Source organism: Aspergillus karnatakaensis (assembly GCF_047715665.1).
Source record: "Aspergillus karnatakaensis strain CBS 102800 unplaced genomic scaffold BJY04scaffold_3, whole genome shotgun sequence".
NCBI classification, from domain to species: Eukaryota; Fungi; Ascomycota; class Eurotiomycetes; order Eurotiales; family Aspergillaceae; genus Aspergillus; species Aspergillus karnatakaensis.
Window position 1 is genome coordinate 655,820 of NW_027395715.1, and position 26,350 is coordinate 682,169.

The 26,350-nt window shown below is 50.7% G+C and overlaps 7 protein-coding genes across 7 annotated transcripts; 5 read left to right on the top strand and 2 right to left on the bottom strand.

Annotated features, from left to right (window-relative positions):
- Positions 1–1,918: 1,918 nt before the first annotated feature.
- On the top strand, positions 1,919–12,225 carry BJY04DRAFT_213407 (putative cell morphogenesis protein (PAG1); the record flags this gene model as incomplete). Its single annotated transcript, XM_073714875.1, has 5 exons — positions 1,919–3,077; positions 4,276–5,033; positions 5,089–5,319; positions 5,380–8,694; positions 8,743–12,225. 5 exons carry the CDS (start codon positions 1,919–1,921, stop codon positions 12,223–12,225), a joined length of 8,946 nt encoding a protein of 2,981 aa, XP_073576462.1.
- Positions 12,226–12,865: 640 nt separating this feature from the next.
- On the top strand, positions 12,866–14,416 carry BJY04DRAFT_76051 (NAD(P)-dependent oxidoreductase). Its single transcript, XM_073721014.1, has 3 exons — positions 12,866–13,162; positions 13,258–13,448; positions 13,509–14,416. Exons 1-3 carry the CDS (start codon positions 12,997–12,999, stop codon positions 14,247–14,249), a joined length of 1,098 nt encoding a protein of 365 aa, XP_073576463.1. The 5' UTR covers positions 12,866–12,996; the 3' UTR covers positions 14,250–14,416.
- Positions 14,417–15,302: 886 nt separating this feature from the next.
- Positions 15,303–17,933, top strand: BJY04DRAFT_228454 (putative RNA binding protein MSSP-2; the record flags this gene model as incomplete). Its single annotated transcript, XM_073718844.1, has 7 exons — positions 15,303–15,315; positions 15,407–16,334; positions 16,397–16,487; positions 16,541–16,630; positions 16,680–16,774; positions 16,821–17,138; positions 17,190–17,933. 7 exons carry the CDS (start codon positions 15,303–15,305, stop codon positions 17,488–17,490), a joined length of 1,836 nt encoding a protein of 611 aa, XP_073576464.1. The 3' UTR covers positions 17,491–17,933.
- Positions 17,934–18,362: 429 nt separating this feature from the next.
- On the bottom strand, positions 18,363–19,450 carry BJY04DRAFT_76076 (FAD synthase). The gene has a single exon (XM_073721015.1). The coding sequence runs from the start codon at positions 19,245–19,247 to the stop codon at positions 18,441–18,443; it is 807 nt and encodes a 268-aa protein (XP_073576465.1). The 5' UTR covers positions 19,248–19,450; the 3' UTR covers positions 18,363–18,440.
- Positions 19,451–19,654: 204 nt separating this feature from the next.
- On the bottom strand, positions 19,655–20,392 carry BJY04DRAFT_213411 (J domain-containing protein; the record flags this gene model as incomplete). Its single annotated transcript, XM_073714876.1, has 3 exons — positions 19,655–20,180; positions 20,238–20,281; positions 20,333–20,392. The coding sequence occupies 3 exons, from the start codon at positions 20,390–20,392 to the stop codon at positions 19,655–19,657; spliced, it is 630 nt and encodes a 209-aa protein (XP_073576466.1).
- Positions 20,393–20,671: 279 nt separating this feature from the next.
- On the top strand, positions 20,672–23,247 carry dbp4 (RNA-dependent ATPase HCA4). Its single transcript, XM_073709687.1, has one exon. It carries the CDS (start codon positions 20,696–20,698, stop codon positions 23,102–23,104), a length of 2,409 nt encoding a protein of 802 aa, XP_073576467.1. The 5' UTR covers positions 20,672–20,695; the 3' UTR covers positions 23,105–23,247.
- A 183-nt stretch (positions 23,248–23,430) lies between these two features.
- BJY04DRAFT_76106 (uncharacterized protein) lies at positions 23,431–26,348 on the top strand. The gene is made up of 3 exons (XM_073721016.1): positions 23,431–25,106; positions 25,179–25,846; positions 26,181–26,348. Exons 1-3 carry the CDS (start codon positions 23,734–23,736, stop codon positions 26,297–26,299), a joined length of 2,160 nt encoding a protein of 719 aa, XP_073576468.1. The 5' UTR covers positions 23,431–23,733; the 3' UTR covers positions 26,300–26,348.
- Positions 26,349–26,350: the final 2 nt, after the last annotated feature.

Consider the following 26,350-nt stretch of genomic DNA (forward strand, 5'->3'; position numbering starts at 1 on the left):
TTCCTATATCGACACAGGTATTGACGCACTAGAGGAATGGAGCATTTTTCAACAAACTCAGAGCCGTTGGTGTTTTAGCTTTCACAATTCCTGCTGGAGACTTCTCCTTTTGCGGCTAAGTCGAGAGCAAGAGGGTACATCTCAAGATCTGCTGGCTATTATTGCAGAATTGCTCTTCTTCCAACTCTATTGCACTCCTTGCCTTGAGTCATCCGCGTTCAAATTTGGCCACGATTATTATGGTGCTGCGAGAACACACAGGCCAACTGGACGTACACAGATACGGGACCCAAATTCATATTTTTACGCCGACCCTTGTGCAATTGATTCCATCTTTGACTTGGAAGCGGCTACAACCAAATCTCGCAAGACAAGCGGGCCGCAGCGTTGGTCTGATACTCATGGGAGCACCATAACCCAACCATGCCAGACACCCACGCACCAAAGCTTTTCTGAACTTCCAAATGAACTGAAATTCAAGATCTTCTCATACCTTCCATTCCATGAGCTCCTGAATCTGAGACTCGTATGTCGCAAACTCGCATCGCTCATTACTAGAGATGAACTTCCCCAGTTATACTACCGGAGCAGATTTTTTCTCGGTCAAGAGGCCGATTTCATCTTTCCAGATCTCACAGAAAGACGAGATTGGTCTCGTCTTTTCTTTGGGACCAAAGATCGCCTGAGGGCTGGATTTGACCTGTCCTTAATTAATCGAAAAAGGATCAGGTATCTGCTAGAACCTTTTGCTAGTCTTGTCGCCCTTCATGCTGTCTTCCGAAATAGCCCGAATGGCAGTCCAGTGCAGAGAGATGGTAAATCTTTTCAGCATACCGGTAGCAAGAGTACTGGAAGGGCTTCTGGAGATATCAAGCCTGCCAGCTCCTTCTCTGGCCAGCTCGCTTCTGTCAGTTTTGATTACCCCCTGAATGAAGGCTGCCGCGCGCTCTATTACAGAACACATCCATGTCTCCTTTGGGCCTACGACCGGGTAGGCATTTCAACCATCCAGTTAGGTGCACAAACATTTATTTCCGGAATCAGTCTAGGTTCATCCGGTGACCATGGGTCCAGTCATCTGGTGGGATTCCGCGGAGCGAACTTGAAAGATATGCCGGCTACCTCCCGTATTAGGGCTATTGAGGTTGCATTCTGCTCAGAGGGACTGACGGGAATCAAGTTTCTTTATACAGCCGGGGATTCACTAGGCTGGGCAGGCAAAAGCAAGGGGCCAGGAATTGCTTGTGGTATTCTTGAAATCCCAGAACAGATGAGGGAGCCATATCTAGTTATAGGCTTAGACCGATTCAAGGTCGTATCAGTCACCGTTGGTGAAATGACAGATGGCGATGCAGCCTCGGTGCCTGATAACTCGATGGACTACTCTCGTGTCCAGTCTCACCTGTGGATGCCTTCTATACCCGCTCACCAGGGCCTACAATTCAGTGCTCTCTTACCTCCTAGACCTTCTCGGTCGTTTAATCCATTGATCAATTTCGACTTTGGTGGCAGCACAGGTTGGCGTCTTGAGTCCTTAACAAGACTTGTTTTCTATATGACGTCCACTTCTAATCCTCTTGTTGGAATAGAGGCTACCTACTCTGACGGAAGCTCATTGCTTTGCGGCTCCACTAGTGACTGCGGAATATCTTTTTTTATCAATGGTCCGGAGGGAGAGCGCATTGATGGACTCAACATCCTGGAACATCACCCCTCAGTCGATATAGGTTGCTGGCAAGTTAGTTCAAGTATCCTCAAAAAACTTGTATTGTGACTCACTCTGGTCTAGGTCTCAACAAACTACGGACGATACGCTACTATTGCTCCTCTCTCTCTGCTCGATGCAGAAACTAGGCCTATACCAATCCCGTCGCCCAACTATACCATTACAGGGTTTATTTCCCATCTACGGGTAGGTATGCCTTGCCCCGCTCACAACCGCTCGCCAGCTGAACAAAGCCAGGAGTACGAACGTCGTTCAAGGTTTTTACAGATCGGGATCCAGTCCCAACAGAGTGATAAACACCCTGCCTCACTTGGCAAAGTCTTTTCTGAGGATAATCGGGTGCCTGGCCAGGAACTTCGTTACGATCAGGTCTCTGCCCAGTTCATAAGCACACACCAGGATAATTACCAGACATTTGCGTCATTGAAGAACATTCGAAGAATTCAGGTATCTACAGGAATGAAGAGCCGCTCCAGATACCTCCATACTATAACCGGACTGAAGTTCGAGTACTATAGCCTTCAAAGCCCCGGCATAGTAGGGCAATGGATGACCGAACATGACCAGGTCTTTGAGCTGGGTTTGGATGAAGAGATTGAAGCACTCACATTCTGGTCCACGCCGGTGGGATATTCTTCGGGGATTCCGGGAATGGAAATGGGTCAAATCGTGGCCATAGACATTAAAACATCTCACGACCGCCAGGTAAAATTTCGATCATCAATCGGCTCCCACCTTCCCCTTCCAATGGAACTGCGACAACAATACCGAAGCACGCCTGACGAGAAACTAACTGCCATCTCTTGGATAATGAATGCATCTTCCGACCATGTCCGAGCAGTCGTTGCTGCGAATAAAAGTCGCCAGGAAGCTTTGATACTGGTGCCAAAAGACCCCCCGCCGTTCGATCAAATACAAAAACTCTACTTCGAGCGCAACAGTGCTAATGGCAGCGAGTCTGGGGAAACAATTGTCACAGTCGAAGCCTACTTTCACGACAAGGCGATCATCGGACTTGTTTTTGTCTATACGACAGGCGCAAGCGCAAGGGTTGGTTACTTCGATTCGGGCGACCGTCAACTAATTCGTCTTGCCCGAGGCGCTACTATCGTTGGCTTGTCAGCTGCTGGCGAAGAGAATGATCTGAGACTCCTTGAGTTTGAGCTTGAACACACGAATAGAGAAGCACAGCCTGTTTATGAAAGAATCAGCCTTGGCTCAGTCAACTCGTCTGGGAAATCATCTGGCTGGAGGGACTTCTGGATTAATGATAAAGCACCTGGCGAAGGCCATCGCCATGGTTCTATAGGCCACAGAGAATACAAACGCCCAGACAACACGAGGTTGGTTGGTATGTACATAGGCTGTCGAGGCTTTTCTCGCGTTGGGGCACTGTATAGGCTTGAGAGCTCGGAAGAGGGCGAATGAGAGAGACGCGTGATAGCATCGCTCAAGGGCTATATACAAATCGGAGGATAGGCTAGAAAGCCCCTTCAAGCGGATCACATTCAGTCACTGCGAGAAAATGGTCCGAGAGATGTAGATGGTGCGACTGCTAGTATCTCATATCCAACCCCCTGCTCAACATAGAAATAACAGTATAATTCCTGCTGTGTATCCTTGGCTGTCACAAGCATATCCTCAAGCTGTGTTGTACAGTTCTAATGCGAACAAGGCAATCAATAACTCAAGCTTCGGTTCCAGTAGTTTCCATTTGAGTTCCAACTTGTGACCCTCAGAGGTAGACAGCTTTGTAACTCTTGATTTCTTTGGTAGGGTCACTGAAACTGATACTTAGAGCACATTATTGATTATTTCGGGGATTCTAGGGATATGTAAACTGAATATTCCGTATTCTGAGGGCAACCTAGACCATTTGACTGTTTTATGTGCTGGAAATTGTAGATACAGGTTCTATGGGCCCCTGTCTCGTGTTGTCTCACAAGCTACTGGTTGTCAGTATATATTTCCCAGGAACCAGTACTGTCGAGCACAAGCTACACCATAAGATAATTATTTCAAGCTGAACCAGGCGCTCTTTAGTATGTAGAGGACCAATCAAAATCATAAGATGGTGGAAATTGATAGAAAGCTTCCGAGCGAAATAAAAACTCGCCATGGTGCCTAACAGGGGGCCGGAGTTAATGGGAAGAATAGCTAAGCTGAGGTGGCTCGTGCTCAGTGCCAGTCACGAACGACAGCCTCAACCGCTACTGAAAGAAAAGTGAGCTTGCTTTTGCTATGAATTGTCCGCCTTTTCTCCACGCCACCTCCTTGAATTATGGGACCAGAATGAGCAGTCGACGCGTTTGCTCATATCCGGTACTAGCTCTTGGAGTTGCCAGCACTGCTAAGCAATGAAAGCCTGAGCTGCAGGACGCAGTTCCCTAGGTGCAACAGTACGTGACCCCCGACCGTTTGCTCTCCCGTCTGCCCCCACTGCTCCCTGCATACGACTTTCCAACCCCCCAAGCCGACTTCCTCCCTCGAACTGCTGGAAAAGAATCTCGCGCGCGAAGCAGCATTACTCTGACCGCATGTTTGTGTAGTGGCTTCCCATCCTTCCCTCAAAGCTGGCCCCATCCAGTCCTCGCCAATGCCCCTCGTACCCGACGACCCGATCTCAACGTCGCACCATAACCTCGCATCTCCACCAGAGCGTCTAGTTACAAGAAGCACTCCATCGTCCACTGTCCATAGTCGGGAAACCTCCGCCGTTAGAGGAAGACCACTTGATCCGTCCGCGCTAGCCCCTGCCACCCTCCAGCCTCAAAACAATCGCCGCGGCCACTCACACTCCAAGAGTCCTGAAACATCATCTGTGCGCCCGAGTCCTGGAAACGATGCCCCGCTGGAACGCAGACCATCCAACTCCTATGGACACCACCGACAGACCTCCATCGTCCATGGAATCCAACACTCCCGAAATCCTAGCTTTGCCGCTTCTACCACGTCCACGAGCCCTCTGAGTCCGGAACTCATTGCGAGCCTCAGCCGCAGCGGCGGCGCCGAACAAGACATCGCAGGAATCGGGAGGCTGGAACACACTGAGATGCTTTCAAGTCATCAAAGCTCATCCGGAAATGGGCCGGCGAACCACAATGTACAAGGGATGCTGAGTACAATTGAGGACCGAGATACCGATGATGTGCCGAATGGTGCTAGCCCAGTCAGTGTGGCACACAGGAGAATGAATTCCCAAGGGAAACCATGGCGAGATCGATCTCACAGTCGCTCGCACTCCAGGAATCTCCCAGCAGAGTCAAAGACTGTCGGCGAATATGCGTTGCACCATTTGTTCAACTCCGTAAGTTTATACTTGAACCGGAATTTACCCATGCAATACCTGACAGGTTCACAAGTTTGTCGGCCAAGCGGACAACAAGATCAATCAAGCTATTATGAAGCTGGGAGAATCCGATACTCCGGTAGAAGATGTGTGCGGGCCTGGCGCGGATCCGAAATTCGATCAATTGATATCTGCATTGGGCCATATTGCTCGCCAGAAACCCAAACCCTTGATTGATACTATTATGTTCTGGCGGAAGGCCAAAGGCGATGCTGTCCTCGGAGCCAAGCAGGCAGCGAACCATGTAGGTTGCATTCACGTCTCTCGATTGGAGCGCGAGCTTACCACCTTTGCTCTATTATAGTCAAAGCCTACTGCCGAAAATGGCTTGCTTATTCGCCGCAACACTGAGCCTACCCAGGTCATTACTGATGCAATGTCACAGTCAGATCATTCGCAGAACTCGCTCCTCTCCCGACACGACGACATAGTTCTGACTGAAAGACGAGCAACCGTATCTGTCTATCTGGTCTGCAGAGTTCTGATTGAGGTTTTCAATCAGAGCAGTCTTGAGGCTATCACTATCGACATGGCCGATCGTCTGGAAGATATAGTTTTTGGTCAACTAAAGACAGTCGACCCCGACCAGATCGCTGCTTCGCCTCTCCGAATGGCTAATTGGAGGATTTATTCGCAACTTCTCGGAATCATAAGTGAGGAAAAGTTTACAAGCGTCACAAGTCGCTTTTTGACTGAACTTGAACGCTACCAGAAGGATGAAGGTGCTAGAGGGCCGTCTAAAGAGGGAGACGCCAAATCAGAGCTCCTTCTCTCGGGATTACAACATATCCGTATTCGTACGACACCTGAGAAGTGGCCAAGATCATGCGACTTTATGCGAGCATTGGCCCGTCTCTTTGTCAACGCCCATGGCCAACGTATTAAGCAGACGTACTGCAATATCTTCGAAAGGCTGTTACTTCCCGTGGCAGCCAGCCCCACCTGCGATCTGTCCTTGCCCAAGTGGAAAGAGTTTCTTGACCTCGTACATTCTCGCCTTCCGCATATGTTGACCAAGCCTCGACATTGGCCTGCAGCGTTCCCGCTTCAGGTTTTGCTCTTGTGCTTGTCTTCGAGGGAGAGCTTCTCCTCCCAATGGCTCTCGATCATTCAATCTCTGCCTCCTCGATTGAAAGATCGCCCTGCCAGAGGTCCAGCTCTCCAAGCCATCTGCCGCTTGGTGTGGACCTACTTTTTTCGTTACTCAGATTCTCCCACAGTAACTCTGCGGAAGGTCGAAGAAGTAGCCAAGATAGCGCTACCGGCAGGTAAAAGGACGTATCTCAGTACTGACCCCGCAGTAGCGGAACCTCTAATTCATTTGGTCAGAATGATAGGGTTCAAGCATCCAGATGTCTGTTTTCGCAACATAATCTTCCCCATGATTAACTCAGATTACTTCACATCATCTGGAAGGGACATGAGGATCGAGCAAATGGAACCGGAGAAGATGGTCATCGGCATCCGATCCTTCCTTGCCATCGTTACAGACCTTGAAAATTGCGATCAGCTTTGCCCTCCTGTTCCTTCTGGCTCCATTCCGAACCCTTTTACCGATTTCTCATCCTCGACACACTTGTTCCGATCTCAGTACTTTATGGACCCAAGGCTTACTAGCAATTCGGTCACATCAGATCAAGACGCTTCAGTCCCTGTTAACATCGCACTGCTTAGTGACAACATTCGGGACCATTATATTCGATTTTGCGAGATTTTGGGCAACATCACGATCTTGTGTGATAATACATTTGGGGGCCAGGCTGCCCTAGATGAGAAATTTGGTGGAACCACCCCCAAGACCCCTATCACGGAAGCTTTCAGTTTTGGACGACGTGATGATCACCTCAACGCTCTGGACCAAAGACAGGCGTTCTACGATCTGCTTCATGTTGCTGTTCAGGCATTGCCTCGCTGCTTATCTGATCATATTCCTTTTAACCCGTTGATCAATTTGCTCTGCACAGGAACTGCCCATGTACAGTCCAACATTGCACACTCATCAGCCGAGTCACTCAAAGCAATCGCGCGGCAGTCGCATGCCCAGCAAGTAACTATGGGATTTGCAAGATTTATCTTCAACTTTGATGAGAGATATTCCACAATGTCTGACGAAGGGTTGCTCGGGCCTGGTCACATTGAGTCTACTTTGCGGCTTTATGTTGAGCTTTTGCAGATCTGGATTGAAGAAATCAAGCAGAAAACCAAAGGCACTACAGTAGACTCTGCTGAGAAAGGCTCCGGGAGCCGCGCCTTACATCTTGATCTCTCCAACGTTCTAGCCCAAGTTGACGAGATTGAGTCTCGTGGCTTGTTCTTCCTCTGTTCTCAATCACGCAGGGTTCGGTCATTCGCCATCACTGTTCTCCGGCTCACCACAGAGTTTGACAGTGCCCTTGGCAAAGAAAACACCAGGATAATCAGGATACTCGAAGCCGATTCTCAGCAAATCTTAGACGTCAATGATGAACATTTGACTGTGGCGGAACGAAGCCGTATCCAAAAAGGGAAACGCAGAAGCGCCTCTCACAATACCTTGATTGAGCTTTGCAGCAGTGAGGTATCTTATGACTCTACTCTGTGGTCGAAGGTATTCCCGAACATCATCCGTATAAGTTTCGAAACTTGCCCTTTCGCCGTCACACTTGGGCGAGAAAGTGTCTGCACGAGACTTGTACACATGCACCGGGCTATCACTGCCCTTGCTGAGAGTCCGCAGCATCCTCAGTATACTCCAGTCGATGCCGCGCAGGCGCGCTCACTGGCTAGAAACAACACAACAGCGGAGATTCTAATTGAGCAGTGGAAGCTGTATCTTGTCATGGCGTGCACGACCCTAAATAGCGTCGGTGCTCAATCTCAAAGTCAGCTGGCTAACGCTCAACATGCAAGAAAGTCGTCGAAGGGCTCCCAGTCATCTGATAAGATTGGATCCGCTCGAAGCCTCTTTGCGTTCGTGATTCCATTGCTTTCGGCCGAACGTGCATCAATTCGAAATGCAATAGTTGTTGCGCTAGGGTCTATCAACAAGAACCTCTACCGAACACTACTTGAATCACTGCAGTATGCAGTCACGACCTGCAACGAGGAAGCAAAGATCCGGATTGGAACGCACCACCGAACACCCAGCAGCCCCCGCCGAAGCCGCAAGACAGATCGATTACGGACAGAGGTGACCCACGTGTACAAACTAACATCGAAATTCTTGAAAGAGCCCGAAGTATACAACGACGACTGGATCGTCAACAACCTCGTGACCTACGCCAAGGACCTACGAATATTTCTCAGTGATGCGGAGGTTCAGAATGATTGGGAGTTTCAAAGTTTGCGTTACCACTACTGCGGCCTAATGGAAGAACTATTTGAGGGCGTCAATCGTACCAAGGATCCATCTCGATGGATCCCATTCGAAGCACGCAAATCTGCGTTTTCTCTTATGGAAGATTGGTGTGGATATTCCCCGAACCAAGCACAAATATCTCAGCGCGAGGAGAACATGCGTAAACTTGCTTTTGCCCAGCGCCAGGAAGCGGCAGGAGAACTACGAGGCACCGCTGCAGCCATGGAAATTGAGAAGAAGAATCTTCGAGGTGCATCTCTTGGAGCAATGGCATCTCTATGCGTAAGTGACGAAATACTTAGCACCTTCATAAACGCTAACCTGTAACAGGCGGGCCCAATAAGTATAACCACGGAGAGCGGTTCAGTACTTCAGTTCGACGTTGGGCGAATGCTATCATGGATCGACATCATATTCAACGCCGTGAGCGATAAATGGCATGCTATCGGCCGTCGTGCACTCAAGAGCTTGATCGTTCACAACAAAGAGCACTCGTACTTGCTTGAACGATCAATCGAGATGTGTTACGTGACAGAGCGACCAAAGGCTCTGGAGAGCTACTTTGAAGTAGTGACCGAGGTCCTCATAGAGCACCCTGACTATCCATTAGGTTTCTGGCGGATTCTGGGCGCTGTTCTGGTAACTCTGGGCAGCTCCAAGCGAGAAATTAGAATGAAGTCAGCTAAGCTGCTCCGCATTCTTGAGGAACGCGAACAGAAGAACTCGAGGCTACAGGACTTTGATATTAGTATTTCCGACAAGACCACTGCAGTTTACAAGTTGGCTCAGTTCGAAACCTCGAAGCGTCTCGCCCAACAGCATTCCGAACTCGCTTTCACTCTCTTCTCCGAATTCTCTTTGCATTTCAGGAACTTGCGCCCGGATAGCCAGCGGAATATGGTCGCAGCTATTCTTCCTTGGGTACAGACAATAGAGTTACAGGTTGATCCCAATGGTGGTCCCACGGCCAAGTCATACATGCTACTCGCCAACCTTTTTGAAGTTACTATACGCTCTAGCACTATTCTTCCGAACGAAGTTCAAGCTTTGTGGCAGGCGTTGGCTACCGGACCACACGGGGGCAATGTGCAATTAGTGCTGGACTTCGTGATTAGCCTCTGTTTAGAGCGCAAGGAGCAAAACTTTGTGGAATATGCCAAGCAGGTCGTGGTCTTCCTCTCAGGAACTCCTGCTGGGTCGAAGGTGATTGAGTTTTTCTTGATGCATGTTGGTCCGAAGAACATGGTACAAGAGCGGAAAGATATCACGCCAGCACCGCCAGATATCAAGAATCTCCCGTATGTTGCTGACCTCGGAACCGTGCTCCCTGTTGGAAATAAGCAGTCCGGCCTTTCTCTAGGTCAAGTTGCCCTCATCTTCCTGGTGGATCTCATGGTTGCTCCAGTTAGTCTCTCTCTTCCGGATGTGGTGAAGCTCTTGCATGTGGTCATCATCCTCTGGGACCACTATACACTTACGGTGCAAGAACAAGCTAGAGAAATGCTTGTTCATCTCATCCATGAATTGATCTCTGCCAAGATCGAAGATGGTGAACCAGCCGGCAACAGGCAGTTGATCGAAGATTTTGTTGATCGCATTCGCAATAGTGACCCGAAGGTGGTCTGGGAGTATGAAGACAACCACGACAAGGAGGATACTGAGGATGATAGACGTGTCCCACCATCAATGGCTAGCGTGACTCACCAAGTTGTCAACTTTTTCAGTCTGACATACGAAGGGATAGCCAACCTCTGGGCAAAAGAGGCACTGAATTGGGCCACATCTTGTCCAGTGCGGCATTTAGCTTGCCGTTCCTTCCAAGTGTTCCGCTGTATATCTACATCACTCGACTCTCGGATGCTTGCAGACATGCTGGCTCGGCTATCAAACACTATCGCAGACGAGGAGGCTGATTACAGGACATTCTCGATGGAAATACTCACAACACTCAAAGTCATCATCAGTTCGCGTTCACCCGCAGATCTGCTACGCTACCCGCAGCTGTTTTGGACAACATGTGCTTGCTTGAACACCATACACGAGACGGAGTTCATTGAGAGTATTGGAATGCTTGAGAAGTTCATGGACAGAGTCGATTTGAGTGACCCCATGGTGGTCGCAGAACTCCTCAAAGGCCAACCTCCAAAATGGGAGGGGGGTTTCGATGGAATTCAAGAACTGGTTTACAAGGGATTAAAGAGTTCAGAGTCATTGAACCGCACGCTGGACATTCTACATCGCTTGAGTGCTCTTCCAAATAATGAGCTCATTGGGGATAGCAGCAGGCTTCTATTTGCCATCTTAGCGAACCTATCTCATTTCCTTCGTCAGTTTGATCCGAACGTGGATGATTCGAAAACATTGGCTCGTGCAACCTTACTAGCTCGTGTAGCTGAGGGCGAGGGGTGTCCTCGTCTTGCGGCTTCCCTCTTAGGGTTTGCGAATGGGCAATACAAGGCAGAGAATGACTTCTTGAACCATATTGTCACGGAGGTCCGATCTTACTACTTCCCGCAACAAGACGTGCACAGCTTGACATTCCTCTTGGGACTGCTTACAAATGCAACTGACTGGTTCCGTCTGAAGGTTATGAAGATATTATGCGCGGTGATCCCAGAGCTTGATATGCGGCGCCCGGAGGTGACTAGCCATGGCCCTGATCTGATATCGCCCCTTCTGCGCCTTCTTCAAACAGACCTTTGCTCGCAAGCATTGGAAGTCCTGGACAATATCATGACTGTTTCGGGGAACCCAATGGAGCGTCATCATATCCGCATGAGTATGGCCTCATCGACCTCGTCAAGGGCAGTTCGGAAGGAATACGAACGGATTCAGAGTCTGTACGGTATACCAGAACCTACAGGATGGTCTATTCCAATGCCGGCAGCCCAGTCGGGTATTACACGCCAAAATGTTCACGCAGTCTTCTACACCTGTGCCGAAGTCGATCGCATGGAGCCACAGGAGACGGTACCTCCGGAAGTCGAGTTCCATGTAGACGAATATACCGACAACTTTTTCCCCATGCGTGCCGACACCATGCAGTCGATTGAGACGCAGACAGATGGCAACATGGGCGATATTGTGCAGAAACTGGACAGCCTCGATGACTTCTTCGAGGAAACGGAAACATCACACCCCAACCTTGATCCTCTATCAAACATGACTTTACGTGGATTCGCAGGCAGTTATGTGGATGCCAATGCGAGTATCTATGACCAACAAACTGCTCCCATTTTGCGCAAGTCCCTCGCTCGAACTGCCTCAACCTCATCCTTTCACAACGGTCTAGTCGATTCTCGCCCTACTAATATGCGCTTTGACAGCGTGGGGATGCATTCTTCTAGCACATCGACTCCTCAAACGTCCACTCAAACGCTGCGCCCCGTGTCTCATATCCGATCTGTTACCTCGCCCGTCAATCATGTGTTCCCACCGGCTACGGCTCCCCCACAATTTTCTACTCCGCCAATCGGAGCTCACGAACCCGCCTTCTTTTCTGATGATGAAATTGAGGATGGTGGGATATATGATTTTGACGAAAGGCTGACAGTTAGCAAACATCCGGTGCCTTCGTTGACGAATCAACCGCGTAGTGCAACAGAGGGATCGTCCTCACTCGAATCTATGATTCGAAGTGGCATGCGACGGCTGACCGGCGGTGCAGCGGCAGGCAGGGATAAGGAGCGGCAGCGTGAGTTCGTTCGAGCGCAACACCGAGCCCTCGCCCAGACGGCAAACTCACCCAGAGTGCCGAAAGTGCCGGCGGAATATCTTGCGGGCCCGACAAGCAATCCAACTTCGCCCGGATAATGCCGTGCCGATTGCTGGACTATCGGCTGCATTTCTCTTTCTTTAGACTTTGCATATCTCCTCCTCTTCTTCTCAGCGGGATTTGGCTGTGCTATCTCGGCGTTTCATGGAAATCAATCACCCTTGGAATTATACATAGTTTCATACCCATATTTGTCCACGATTTAGCGTCTCATACGAGCTGACAATATTGTTTTGCATTATCTGTGTGTATATGGACATATTTAGATCAATATATTATTTTTCAACTCGTTAAATGCCCACCTTAACCTAGATGTATACGCAGTACCTACCACTAGGTAGGTAAATGCATGATGGCATCATTGGCATGGAGACATGTGACACGTGACACGCTGAGGATCCTCCGATCCTCCGCCCGAGCCCTGTGCGGCTGTGCCTAACTTTCCCGCTTCAGGATTTCCCCGCATGGCGCGAGCGCTGGAGAGTTGGAGACTCGATCGTCGTTAGTGGTGCTTGCGGTGGGCGACCGCCGGCGGGCCACCCTTGAACCCTCGGGCTGTAAGCTTGAGCTCTCCCCCTCCACCCCCGGATGGATAGCCTCGGAAAGCCACGGCGATAGTCCCCAGGCACAACTACCTACGTCTTCCTCGGGCCTCCTGGCGGCTGATTACGTTGCGGGGTTCAACTACCCCATGCCTTCCTCCACCATCCAACTTCCGATTCTTCACATTCTTCTCTTTCTTTCCCCATACTTATACTAGCTAGAAAATATTTGTTATCATACCGCTTGTCGCTCGTCTGTGGGTGACAATGACCAGCCCGTGTTCCTTCGCTCCCCTTTCGCGGAGGGGTATGCCGACCAAGTCATACCACTCAATTGCCCGCGTTCTTCAATTGACACCTCGCACAACAAGAACCTTCTCAACCAGTTTACGACGCGATGACACATGGGGGTTTATCGGCCTGGGACAAATGGGTATATACCCCTTTGCTTATACTTCACCCGCCGCCAATTCGGTGGTTCCTGGGTCTGTCGAGGTACTTGAATTGCGCTAACAACAGTTTTGACAGGCTACAACATGGCCAAAAACCTACACGCGAAAATTTCCCCCACAGACACACTGCTCATTCGTGATGTGAACGAGGAATCGACAGCCCGCTTCCTCAGAGAGGCTAATGAGACTGCTAAGGGTGCTGGCACGGGTAATACCTTGCCCAAAGTTATTGTGGCAGAGAGCGCGAGGGATCTTGCAGAGAAATCGGTAGGCTGAGTGCGGCTCGTTACTTGTAAGGTGTAAGTTCTAATTATGTTGTCATTATAGAACGTCATCCTTACCAGCCTTCCGGAACCCCAGCATGTCAAGGACGTCTTTCATTCTATGCTACGCCAAGGACCTCTCCCCACCCTTGATAAGGAGAGAGTGTTTATTGATACTTCGACAATTGACCCTGCGTCTTCCAAAGAAGTTGCGAATGCAATCCACTCAACATCGCAAGGACGATTTGTCGATGCGCCGGTCTCCGGAGGAGTTGTGGGTGCTCGCGCTGGCACGCTTTCTTTCATGTTCGGGGCATCGTCGCAGACGGGAGAATTAGTGGACCGCGTTAAAGCTATTCTGCTCCTCATGGGAAAAAAGGCGTGGCATATGGGCGCAGCAGGAACAGGAGTATCGGCTAAGCTTGCGAACAACTATATTCTAGCCATTAACAACATTGCGACAGCTGAAGCCATGAATTTAGGGATGCGTTGGGGTCTTGACCCTAAAGCTTTGGCTGACTTGATCAACACCTCGACGGGTCGGTGCTGGCCTATGGAGGTTAACAACCCCGTCCCTGGTGTTGTTGAGGGCGCGCCGGCTTCCCGCGATTATGAAGGTGGCTTCGGGGTCAGTCTCATGCACAAGGACCTCCGATTAGCGCTCACTGCCGCCAAAGAGTCTTCAACCCCATTGGCGTTGGCTGAGGTAGCTCGCGTTATATACAATGTGGTGGAGGCGGAACATCGGGGCAAGGACTTCTCCGTCGTGTACAAGTGGCTGCAGGACCAGTCACCCCCGCAATGATAGCATATTAGGGCTCACTTCTGGCGTTCTTGCTTCAGGGTACTTCTCTTTCCTTTTGACCTTCCTTCTTGGGTCTTGATATCCCTATCCGACTCGTTTGTCTAGAACTATCTTCCATCGTACCTGATACTGAACTCTAGATAGGCCCCAATTGACTCCTACACTTCTAGCGGTTCACCCTGCTCAATGGTGATGAGAACCTTCTGGTGGGCCCTGTTGTTGGAGGAACCACCACAAGCCTACCAAGCTAGCTCTCTTTATGACCCAGCTTCCAATCTCTAGTGTTCTTCATCGCCTGTCACACTTGTAAAGATGGTTTTATGAAACAGCATCTCATCGCAGCGCCGAGACCTGATAAACACCAACGAATTTCTTTCTATTGTTAACAAACTCTTTACCTCTTATCACCTGTTTACACATTATTTCTTTTACGCTGTTTCTCCTCCAGTCATTCTGGAGGTGTCTGATGCTCTGTACCTTCCGCTTATGGTAGTTCTATATCCTCACCTTCCTCTCCCTCATCCCGCGATGATTCCTTCCTTCTAGACCTCTCCTTTCTGCCCCCTCCTCCTCAAACCGAATTTTCCCCATTCTGGTGGTGTTTCCCTCGTCCTCTCTCTTCTTCTTTCTCATCTTTCATCAGCTTCATCATCCCATCGTGTCTTTTAGCTATCTCATCTCCCAAATCCTCGAGCTCGCTACTGGTTCACTGTTGGTAGTTAACTCACAACCTTATCGCCTTATTGCACTGTCCTGAAGGCTCGGTCTTCTGTCGACGTTCGTTCGCCTCCGAATTCCATCGACTTTTGTGCTGTTATAGCCTTTCTCCATCTCAACAATTCATGTAAGTGCTCTGGGATTCTCCGTGTGACTAGTCACGCTCTAATTAGTTCGTCCAGCCTCTTCCTGCTTGCCTGTGTATCGCCAGTGTTGAGCTTCTATCGTTGCGGTGAGCTAACCTGTTCCGCCTCTTGGGATTTGGGGCCCGTCTATACTTTTTGGTTACTTGTCTTCCATGTTGCACAATTCCTCGCACATATGCTCTCCCTCGCCATGCAGAACCAATGTGTTGCCGACTTTTGATTTCTATGTGTGTATAGAGTGCTGACAGTCACAGTAGAACTGTTACCCTAGACTCCCAACGATGCCTGCTCAAGCCCAGCAGCAGACCGCTCCCGACGCTGGTCCAGCCCAGGCTGGCCACACCGGGCAGTTCACTCACAATAACCGCGGTGCTTACACCCAGAATCACCAGCAGGGCAATCGTCCGGACCTGGCTTCCCTCTTCAATGGCTTGAACATTCAGAACAGAGGTCCTGGTGGCAAGTACAACACGCTCAAGGGAGGCTTACCAGTTGCTATGCCCCCGCCATTGGAGCTTGCTGGCCCTCCTCGCCCTTACAACAACCAACTCGTTCTCCTTCCAAATGGCAGTGTCTTCGGAGGCCTTCCTCCTGTCTCACCTGTCGCCCCATTTCCCGGGGCTTCGCTTCCCGGACACGATCAGATGGCCCAGATGCCGTATCTACCGAATGCTGTTTATCCAGGCCTCGCGCCTGGTTGTCTTCCCGCGGCCATGCAGGGTTATCCTTTCCCCTACCTGATGAACTGCGACATGCAGGACCCGACAGGCCAAAAGCGAAACCATTGGACTGGTAGCGATGAGCAGAAGGTAGCCGGACCTTCGGTGTCTGATGGCAGCAATCAGAGTGAGTACTTTGGTGGCATGCCCGGTATTGACGGCTCCGGATTGTCCAACTATCCAATGAACAACTATCCTCAGGGAGGCCAGACCAACCTGCAGCTCCAAATGATGAAGGGCCCCAGCGGTTACATACTTCAGGATCTTGAGAGCTTGGTCCAGCAGGAGCCTGCTATTCCCAGAGCCGTGCCCGCCATGTGGACCAATCCTACCGACTTGACCCTTGCCAAGTGTCTCGAGAATCGGGAGGGTATAACAAACGTCTACATTCGAGGCTTCCTTCCGGAGACCACTGACGAGATGCTGCATGCATACGCCTCTCGCTTCGGTAAGATTGATCGGTGCAAAGCGATCGTTGATCTTGACACTGGTTTCTGCAAAGGGTACGCCACCTATTGCTCTCTCAGCTTGCCATTGACCTGCAGCCGGCTAAGTGTCTCGTTAGGTTCGGTTTTGTCCAGTACTACAACTTCGAGTCCTGCGAGAACTGCATTCGGGGCTTCTTCTATCTTGGCTATCAGGCCAGCTTTGCTCAGGTATGTAACACATCTCATGCCTCGTGGCTGGCCTCCGTGTTAACTAAGAATAGAAGTCCCGTAACTCCCGTCTGAAGGATCTCGAAGACAGGACTTCGACCAACATCTATTGCACTAACATCCCCATCGATTGGACGGAGGCTGTAAGTTTGTCGCTCTTCTTTTCGACCACCGATTAACACCCTTCCCAAGGACCTTCGTCGACATTTTGAACCGTACCGCGTTGTATCTGAGAAGATCAGCCGCGATGAGAAGACTGGGGTGAGCAAGGAGGTTGGGTTCGCTCGGTGAGTTCCCTGCTGTCGATCCGCACTACACTTCTGATTATGTTAGGTTCGAAACTCGCGATATCGCCGAGAAGGTCCTAACGGAGTATCACAACAACGTTGCGGAGGATGGTGTGAAACTACTTCTTCGATTTGCTGATACCAAAGCGCAGAAATTGCTCAAACAGCAGAGCAACGAGCGCCGTGCATACCGCGCCGGAGAGTACAACTACTCGGTGGAAGTGGTTCAGGGCTCGACTCCTTCCCCCTCTCTTCATCGTCTCCAACAGACAGTTTCACATCTCAGCCCTACTTCTCAGGTGAGCTATGTGTCTCCGGTCGGCGTGGGCTCCAGCTGGACCCCGGCTACTTCAATTTCACCATCGTAAGTGTTTCATCCTCTGTACGGCGTCAACGTTGCTGACGAGTCAAGCAGGGTTCCGTTGGCGAAGAATCCAGTCGGCAACATGCGATACAACTCGTGGTCTTCTAAGAATAGCCCCGTGCCTGTTGACAGCACCCCCTTGTACCGCGGACGGCTTGGATTTTCCAACCGCAACACTTGGACAGACAACGTTTCTGGCGGTTCTTCCAAGACTGCCCTTCCGAGCACTCCCCGTGCCGAAGCTCGTTCTGAGAGGTCTAGCCCTCACAAGGAGAACATCAAAGCTGGGTCTCTGTCTCCAATGTCTTCGCGCAGGGAGATCATCGTGAACTCTCCACGCTCCGTGATCTAAATCAGCGTCACGCTGCCCACTGGTCGTTCAGCTGCTCGAATGCCGCTGGTCTCCCCCTTCAGTTCGTTCATGTATTCATTGCCGTGCATTTCTTTTCAGAGAGCACGAAGGGGTAGAGACACGAGACAACTTGGAACCTGACAACGAAGGAAACATTGATTGACCGACCGTATCCTTTCTAACATTTGGGCGCGCTGCGCCTGAAAGCTTACATGTGTTACCACAGGTCTCCGGATCGCGCCTATTTCTCGCCTATCATTTCCTTTATCTCTTCCTCGACCAGTTCTGGACTTCTTGAGCTTTTCACAACTGTATGAGAGTATCTGTTCTTGATTTTCTTGACAACATCCCAGGTTCGATGAACCACAACATCATTTCATTCAGGAGTCGCATGTGGTAAACCAGTTTGTGTGAAGGATGGTCCAAGATGGAAAAGCAAGATGCTGTTATCTTCTGTATCTGTCAAGGGTGTATTCTCGATTTCTTTCCAGCAACATGCTGCTTAGTCTAGCACTAATGAAAATCCTCGCAGTGAGCGTGTCTTCTTAGCTCATAGTTGACGGTAATCCCACTGCTCAATGAGTACAGATTCGATTGGAAGCCGAAGCGGCACATTGAGCAAAGCTAATCATCGACTGCCCCGGTTGCTCTTGTTGGAAGTAATAACAACAGTTAGGACGCTCCTTAGGCCCGCCATCGAAGGGGATAGGATTAAATCAAAGAGCAGTAGAAAGATCTGTCTAATTGTATCTCTTTCTTTTCACCATGGAGGCGATAACTCTAATCCTAATTAAGAATACTGTGCAAGAGCCGCCTATCGGCAAAGTCCAAACGAAACGCCAGGCTGTATATGGAATCTATGAATCATAGTAGAACATGAAGAGTCAAAGCACAAGGAACGATGTCCGTCTGGTGTCAAATTCTTGAAGCAACAGGAACCCCAAGGAGGTTCAGGCACGTCCGGCTCTCTCCTTCGCGTCATCAACCAAGACATGTGCGGGCTGGAACTCATTCGTGCCGTTTTTCCGTAGAGTAGGGTTCCTCCGGGTATTTGACAAGCCACCGAGACTGGAATACCCCTGGTCGTAAAGAGAGCAGTATTCCAGATGTAAATGACGCAAGAACCCCCAGATCTCAGCATACCGCCATTCGAGAACCGGGTGAACGCGCATGAAATCCGGCCAGCCGTGATCGGTCTTGCTGAAATCCCTCAGATTCCCACCATACGGGTCCGTCCGCCGCATACCGACAAAGATAGCCTTAACCGAGGGATTCTTCTTCAAGTAATCCTCGAACCCAGACATCAATGTCGTCGATGCACTCTTCGTATATTTTGCCAGATCAAGGTGGTAGACTTTCTTGGACCAGTCGACGAAATCCTCCATTTCCGAGAAGGGGTCTTCCTCGGCGACATACATTGCGGGGATGGAGGAGCGTTTTGTCTCGTCGATGGGCAGCTGCGAGTTTAGGGACGCGAGGAAGAGGATGAGCAGGACGAGGCAGTCTTTTCCGCCGTTGTAGGAAAGAGCTATTTGGTCGAGGGTGTACTCTTTGATCGCTTTATCTATGACATCGAGGGATTTGCGGACTTGGATTTGGACGCGGTGCAGGAGGCTGTCGTCGGGGTGGTATTCGGAGAGGAAGGAGTGGACGCGTGTGTGGCAGGCGGTGATTATGGATGTGAGAGAGGTGGCGTGTTGTAAGGGGAGGGCTTGGGGTTGGTAGCTTCCGCGCGATGAGTCGGTTTGTTCTGACATGGTGGTGTGGTGGTGGTGGTGGTTTATGGAGTGAGGGGTTATGGATAGAGATGAACGAGTGAATCTCGGGAGACGGTTGGACAGTAATGAGGGTGTGATAGAGGGGCCGAGGAGGAATAAGAGAGTTCAATTGTTATGCCAGGGTAGCGGACATTTGAGATCGGGGGTTTATCGTGGAGGGAAGGAGGGGATCGGAGAGGAAGCTCGGAGATGGGATGGGACTGGGACTGTGGTTGTGAGGAGACGAGAGAATGTTCTGGTACGCCCCGCTGCCCCCGCAATCGACCGCTGACCGCTTCCTTATCACAATGCTTGTAAATTATATAGTCCGCGTGAGCCTTGAGGACTTTGCCCTTCTGTCTGCAGTAATGGTATATCCTCTCTGAGTGTCTTACGACAGGCCTTCTTCACCCTAGAACCTTCATCTTTTTCTTCTTCTTGCTGCCATCCTTCTGCCCCTTTTGCCAGTCCCGCCAACTGCCAATCCGTTGATCACGAGTATCCTCCCATGCCTTGTCCGAATCTCGTTTCCGTTTCCGCTCTTCAAGCTCCTCTTCCTCTTTGCGCCTCTCTCGTCCTTCCTCTTGTAGTTTTGCCTTCTGTTGTCTTCGCCTCCGCGCTTCCTCTTCCAGCAGCACGTGCACCGTCTTTTGCCGCCACTCCTTCTTGAATTCCTCGGTCTTTAGCTCCGGTGAGTCCAAGGTGTATTTGTGTTCTCGAATGAGAAGCCGCCGGGCATCTGCAATACATTCGTCTAGATATGTGCGTTGTTTCTCGTCCATTAGCGCCGACTGCGCTTTCTTCAATCGGTCGAACGCGTCCGGTGCGGCGGGGTTCTTCGTCTTATCGGGATGGATAAGTAGCGATTTCTTGCGGTATTGTAACTTGATATCCTTCTCTGTCACTCCGGGTTGAAGATCGAGGACGGAGTAGCTGTAGAGGCGACACAGTTAACCCTTTAGCTTATCATGCTAGGTAAACGGAACTTACGCATCTAGAACGAAGGCTTTTCGAATACGGTCAATTTCTGCATCCTGTATAAGTCAGTCTCGAGCTAGGCGGGTTGGGGATTGAATTTTGCTCACCTTGGTGAAGTCCGAGGCCTCTCTTTCAAGGGCATCCAGGGCATCTTGCTCGTCGGCCATGGTAGCAAGGTTGAAGCGATCGGGGCGGATGAAGAATCCAGAAGTAAACGTAACAGATGTATAGCAGGCCTTATGATAGCAGCAGGGACAATTGATCCTTCGTCTGTAGATAGGTAGCTCTGTGTTTACAAGATAACTAGGCCTCGCCGCTGTCGCAAAGACAACCTTATCGCGGCTGACTGATCCTTTGCCCGTCTGGCAGAAAAGAAAAAAGTCCCGTCACCGCCCTCTCTTTCTTCCTGCTCCAGGCCGATTCCAGCATCAACCATTTGTTGAATCTTTCATTGTTAACCACAAATCAACATGGCTCCCTCAAATTGGCCTCGGAACGGCAAGCATGCGAAATCTTCTAACCGTACCGGAAATCTCAAGCGCAAGCGAGTCCAGGAGGATCTATCGTCTCTCGTTCAACGAGTCGAAGATCTCGATCTTAAAGGAAAATTCGAAGCGTTCTCCGATCTACCTCTCTCAGAACCGACTTTATCTGGTCTTACATCGTCGCACTTCAAGACCCTGACCGACATTCAATCTCGTGCGATCAGCCATGCGATCAAGGGCCGTGACGTTCTGGGCGCCGCAAAGACAGGAAGCGGGAAAACGCTTGCCTTCTTAGTTCCGATACTCGAGAATCTATACCGGAAACAATGGTCTGAACATGATGGGTTGGGAGCATTGGTTATCTCGCCAACACGCGAACTTGCGATTCAGATCTTCGAGGTCCTGCGCAAGATTGGCCGGTATCATTCGTTTTCTGCGGGGTTGGTCATCGGAGGAAAGAGTCTGCGTGAGGAGCAGGAGAGACTGGGGCGCATGAATATTCTTGTTTGCACACCTGGTCGCATGCTACAGCATTTGGATCAGACGGCATTCTTCGAGACGCATAATCTGCAGATGCTGGTGTTGGATGAGGCGGATCGCATTCTTGATATGGGTTTCCAGAAGACTGTTGACGCTATCATTGGGCATTTGCCGCCGGAGAGACAGACACTTCTCTTCAGTGCGACACAGACGAAAAAGGTCTCGGATTTGGCTCGACTCAGTCTCCAGGACCCTGAGTATGTCGCTGTTCACGAGGCTGCTTCTTCTGCGACACCTTCGAAACTCCAGCAGCACTACGTTGTTACCCCTCTTGCTCAGAAACTAGATACACTATGGAGTTTCATTCGGAGTAACCTGAAATCGAAAACTATCGTGTTCATGTCCTCCGGAAAGCAAGTCCGGTTTGTTTACGAATCGTTCCGACACATGCAGCCTGGTATTCCCCTGCTGCACCTTCACGGTCGCCAAAAGCAGGGCGGACGACTCGATATCACAACCCGCTTCTCGCAGGCCCAGCATGCCGTCCTATTTTCGACCGATGTTTCCGCTCGAGGATTGGATTTCCCGGCTGTTGATTGGGTGATTCAGATGGACTGCCCCGAAGATGCAGATACCTACATTCACCGTGTAGGACGAACTGCACGATACGAACGTGATGGACGCGCGGTTCTTTTCCTGGATCCCAGTGAAGAGAAGGGCATGCTCCGACGCCTCGAGCAGAAGAAGGTTACGGTTGAGCGAATCAACGTCAAGGCGAACAAGCAACAAAGCATTAAAAACCAACTACAAAATATGTGCTTCAAGGACCCGGAGCTCAAGTATCTCGGTCAGAAAGCATTTATCTCCTACGTCAAGTCTGTCTACATTCAAAAAGACAAGGAAACCTTCAACCTGAAGGAACTGAAATTAGAGGATTTCGCCGGGAGCCTCGGCCTACCTGGTGCTCCTCGTATCAAGTTCATCAAGGGTGATGACACAAAAGAACGCAAGAACGCGTCGCGAGCTACCGCACACATGACGAGCGACGAAGACTCCGATGAGGACGGAGAAACGAAGAAGAAGCCTAAAGAGAAGGAAGTTCGAACGAAGTACGACCGCATGTTCGAGCGACGAAACCAGGACGTGCTGGCGGATCACTACTCGAAACTTATCAACGATGATGGCACGATAGCCGACCCCAGCAAGGGCACCGATGACGCCGATGAAGACGAGGACTTCCTCTCCGTCAAGCGCCGCTTCGATGCGGGCGATGAGGCTCTGGGTGCAGAAAGCAGCGATTCTGGTTCCCATGTCTCCGATTCCGACGAAGACCAGACCGGAGCGGAGCAAGGCACAGCCAAGGTTGTGAAGATCAGCGATAAAGACACACTGGTCGTTGATTCCAAGCGACGCGAGAAACTGCTTAAATCAAAGAAGAAGCTTCTCAAATTCAAGGGCAAGGGAACGAAACTTGTCTACGACGACGAAGGAAACGCACACGAACTCTACGAAATGGAAGATGAGGAAGATTTCAAGGCTCGTGGCGATGCTAAGGAGCAACAAGCCCGATTCTTGGCCGAGGAGGCGCAACGTACTCAAATGGCAGATTTGGAGGATAAGGCCGTTGCCAAACAGAAGAAACGCGAGAAGAAGGAGAAGCGCAAGGCAAGAGAGCGGGAGCTTGAGGCTGAGGAGGCGCGGGAGGAGGCTGTTGCCCAGCTTGTGCCCTATGACGAGGACCAAGCGGTGTCATCAGAGGAAGAGGAAGCAGCTCCGCGCCCGGGCAAGAGGGCGAAGGTTCAGGAACCAGAGGCGGTGCCATGGTACAAGCAGGAGAAAAAGAAGAAGTCAACCGAGGGACAGATCCAGACGTTGGAGGACTTGGAGTCGTTGGCTACAGGGCTGTTGGGGTGATTCTCTTTTTGCTCTTAACTACCTTGACTATCTTGCTGTGTGTTTCATGTTTTCGATCTTCAGCGACAACTCTGCATACATCTTTCTACCTGTCTATACGCTAGCACTAAAATTACGATACTCCGTAAATGCGCATGATCAGTCTCCATCGCATCGCATCCATGGCAGCGATTTGTCCCACTTTCTTATCGCCCAGAGAAGCCGCTCCTTCCTGGCTCTTCACGTGCCCCCGGATGATTGGCAAACAGGGCGCTTCCGTACAGCCACCACCATCCCTCCAAGACATGCTTCTGATTGCTCAAGACCACAGGCTAGCGCAACCGCTCGTGTTCACGATTCAAGTCCAAAGGGCGAGGCTGATTTGCTGCTCGCTTGAAATGCCCCGATTTCCTGATGGGCGGACGGGGCGTTTGCTCCCTCTGACTCCAACCTCAGACACCTTCAGACGTTCAATCTCCGACTGCGAGTTCATCCCTTTTGTTTGATCCCTACAAAGTCATGACTCTCAACGTGCACTCTGCCATATTCACGGCAACATAAACCAAACAACAACCGCTACAGCTATCTGTGTTACCAATAGCTCACCCCGCTCCAGTACCTTACAACCCCCGCCAACCCAACCAGCACCTATGCGGAAATTCGTCAAGTTCCTCGGCGGCGGTCAACATGTAGGGGTATACGAGAGCGTCTGGACTAAACCAGCGCCAGAATCCGGCTTCAGAGATCCAGTCGTGAACTCGCAGAAGAAAGATACCCTGTCGACGAAGAAGCCCGAGTCCTCCGTGCATATCTCAAAGCTCACACAACAAGAAGTCGCTGAACTAGAAACCGAACAGGATAAACCTGTCGCGGAACTGCAGTCCCCGGTCACACCGACCACGACGACCTCGACTTTCAGACGGACGTCGGCTACCGATGGGTCGATAGCGGAGCTGGAGAGTCCCGTTCAAAGTCAGAGGGAGAGCAAGGTTGCGGAGCTTGATTCGCCAAATAGGGATACTTGGGATATCTGGCCACCGATTGTGAGACGGAAGAAAAAGAAGAAGAGGGCTAGTTTACTGGAGTCCGAGACTGCGAGCGAGACGGCGAGTAGGAAAGGGGATGAGGACGAGGGCAAGGATGAAGAGCAGCCGATACAGCCTCCTCTACCACCACCGCAAGCGCAACCGCAGCTGTCGCAACCACAACCGCTGTCCCAAAGAGCACCACTCGTCTTCCCTTCTCCACCAAAGCCGCCTTCGCAGAGACCACCTTCACCACCACTAGTCCTACCCTCCCCGCCGCCACTGCCGCAACAACAGCACCCATACCAGAAGTCACCAGCGCCATCGCTGGGCCCACAAGAGCAACAAACATCGGCACCAACACCACCCGCTGTTCCTAAAGTAAAATCACCGGCCGCTCGCTCCCCAGACACAGCCGATCTCCTCATTTTTGACGATGACATGGACGCAATTCCCTCCTTCGGCCGACAATTCGGCATCGCCCGCACCTCGATCGTCCGCGAACAAGAAGCCAAAGAAGCAGAGCCCGAGCGTGAACCCGAGATTACACCAGCTCCAGTTCAAGCACAAAAAACCGACGCGTCCCTCCCCAAAGGCCCCGAGGCATTCTTCCAGCAAGTCGACGAGGAACTCGAAGCCCTATACGCGGACTACCTCAAATCCGCAGGAAAACCAAAACCCATCGCGAAGGAAACTAAGAAAGTCAGCATGTCCAGATGGAAATCCAAAGCAAAGCCTAAGCCGCAACTCAAACCAAAGGCTGCACCTGAGGCATGCATTATCTGTCTTGAACCGTTCTCGCCGCTCGGCGTCAAAGCCCCAGACACAATCTCTATTGCTTGCCACCACCCCTCCTCCGTTTGCTACTCGTGCCTAGCAAAGAGCATAAAGCATGATTTGGAGACGAAGTTTTGGGACGAGATCAAGTGTCCCGAGTGTAAGACACTACTTATCCACGATGATATTAAGCGGTTTGCCGATGAGGAAACATTTACTCGGTAGATCGTTCCCTTCTTCCCTCCACCCCTATCCACTTCACATAGTCCACAATATCTAACATGACAATCCAGGTACGACAAGCTCTCCCTCCGCGCTGCCCTAACCAGCGACAAAAACTTCATCTGGTGTCTCGACTGCGACTTCGGCCAGCTGCACGAATCCGGCACATTCCAACCGCAAGTCCGCTGCCTAAACTGTTCCGCAATCTCTTGCTTTAAACACGCCATCAAATGGCATGACGGGTTTACCTGCGACGAGTACGATACCGTCCTCTGGGACCCAGACAGCTACAAAGCCACGAAGGCGCTCAGCGCCGCCGGCGGGTCAGCAGGCGCTGGTCTCGAAGTATTAAGTAAAAAGGCTATGAGTAAACTCATGCGGAAGGAACAAACCAGGCAGACGAAGTTACACGAGCGACAGAAGAAAGAGGCTCGAGAGAAACAAGTCCTCGAAGCGAAACGCGTACAGGAGGAGAAAGAGCTTGAAGACGCGGCCCGTCTAGCTCAGCAACTAAAGGAGGAAGAAGAGGCTGCTGCTGCCGCACAACAAGGCGCCTCCGAAGATGACGAAGAGATCAACCAAGCAGACGTGCAAGATGACTTTAAGGAGAAGATCGAGCTTCTTAAGCGCCGGATGCGCGAAGCACAACTGTCCATGCAGAAGGTTGAAGAGACGACGAAACGTTGTCCGGGATGTGAATGGCCAATTGAGAAGAATGAAGGCTGCGACCATATGACTTGTAAGATACCCCTTCATTTGATTGTCTGTTTTTTCTGTCTGGCTGTGCTGTGCTGCTTTCTGTTCTTGGGCTTGCATGCGGTGCTTCGCTATCGCTGAGCCCTGAGCTGTGATTGGCATACGTCGAGTGACGGGTTAATGTGGGCTGATTCCCGGGCACCATATAGGTATCAAGTGCAGACAGGAGTTTTGCTGGATCTGTCGAGGGAATTGGCATTCGCATACCCGGAGCTGCAGGCGATAGAGCAGAGCAGAGCACACAGACAGCCAGACAAAGAGACAGACAGTTTATGCTACTTTTTTTTGGACAACGTTGCTGACTCTATGACTGTAAGGTATCAAATGCCGGTTTGAGTTCTGCTGGGAGTGCATGAACGACTACAATGAGATCCGGCGATATGGGAACTCGATGCACAAACCAAGCTGTAAATTCCATACAGATAATCTACCTTAGCGATAGTAATAGCGATATATACACCCCGTCTTAAACAATGAAACGGATATT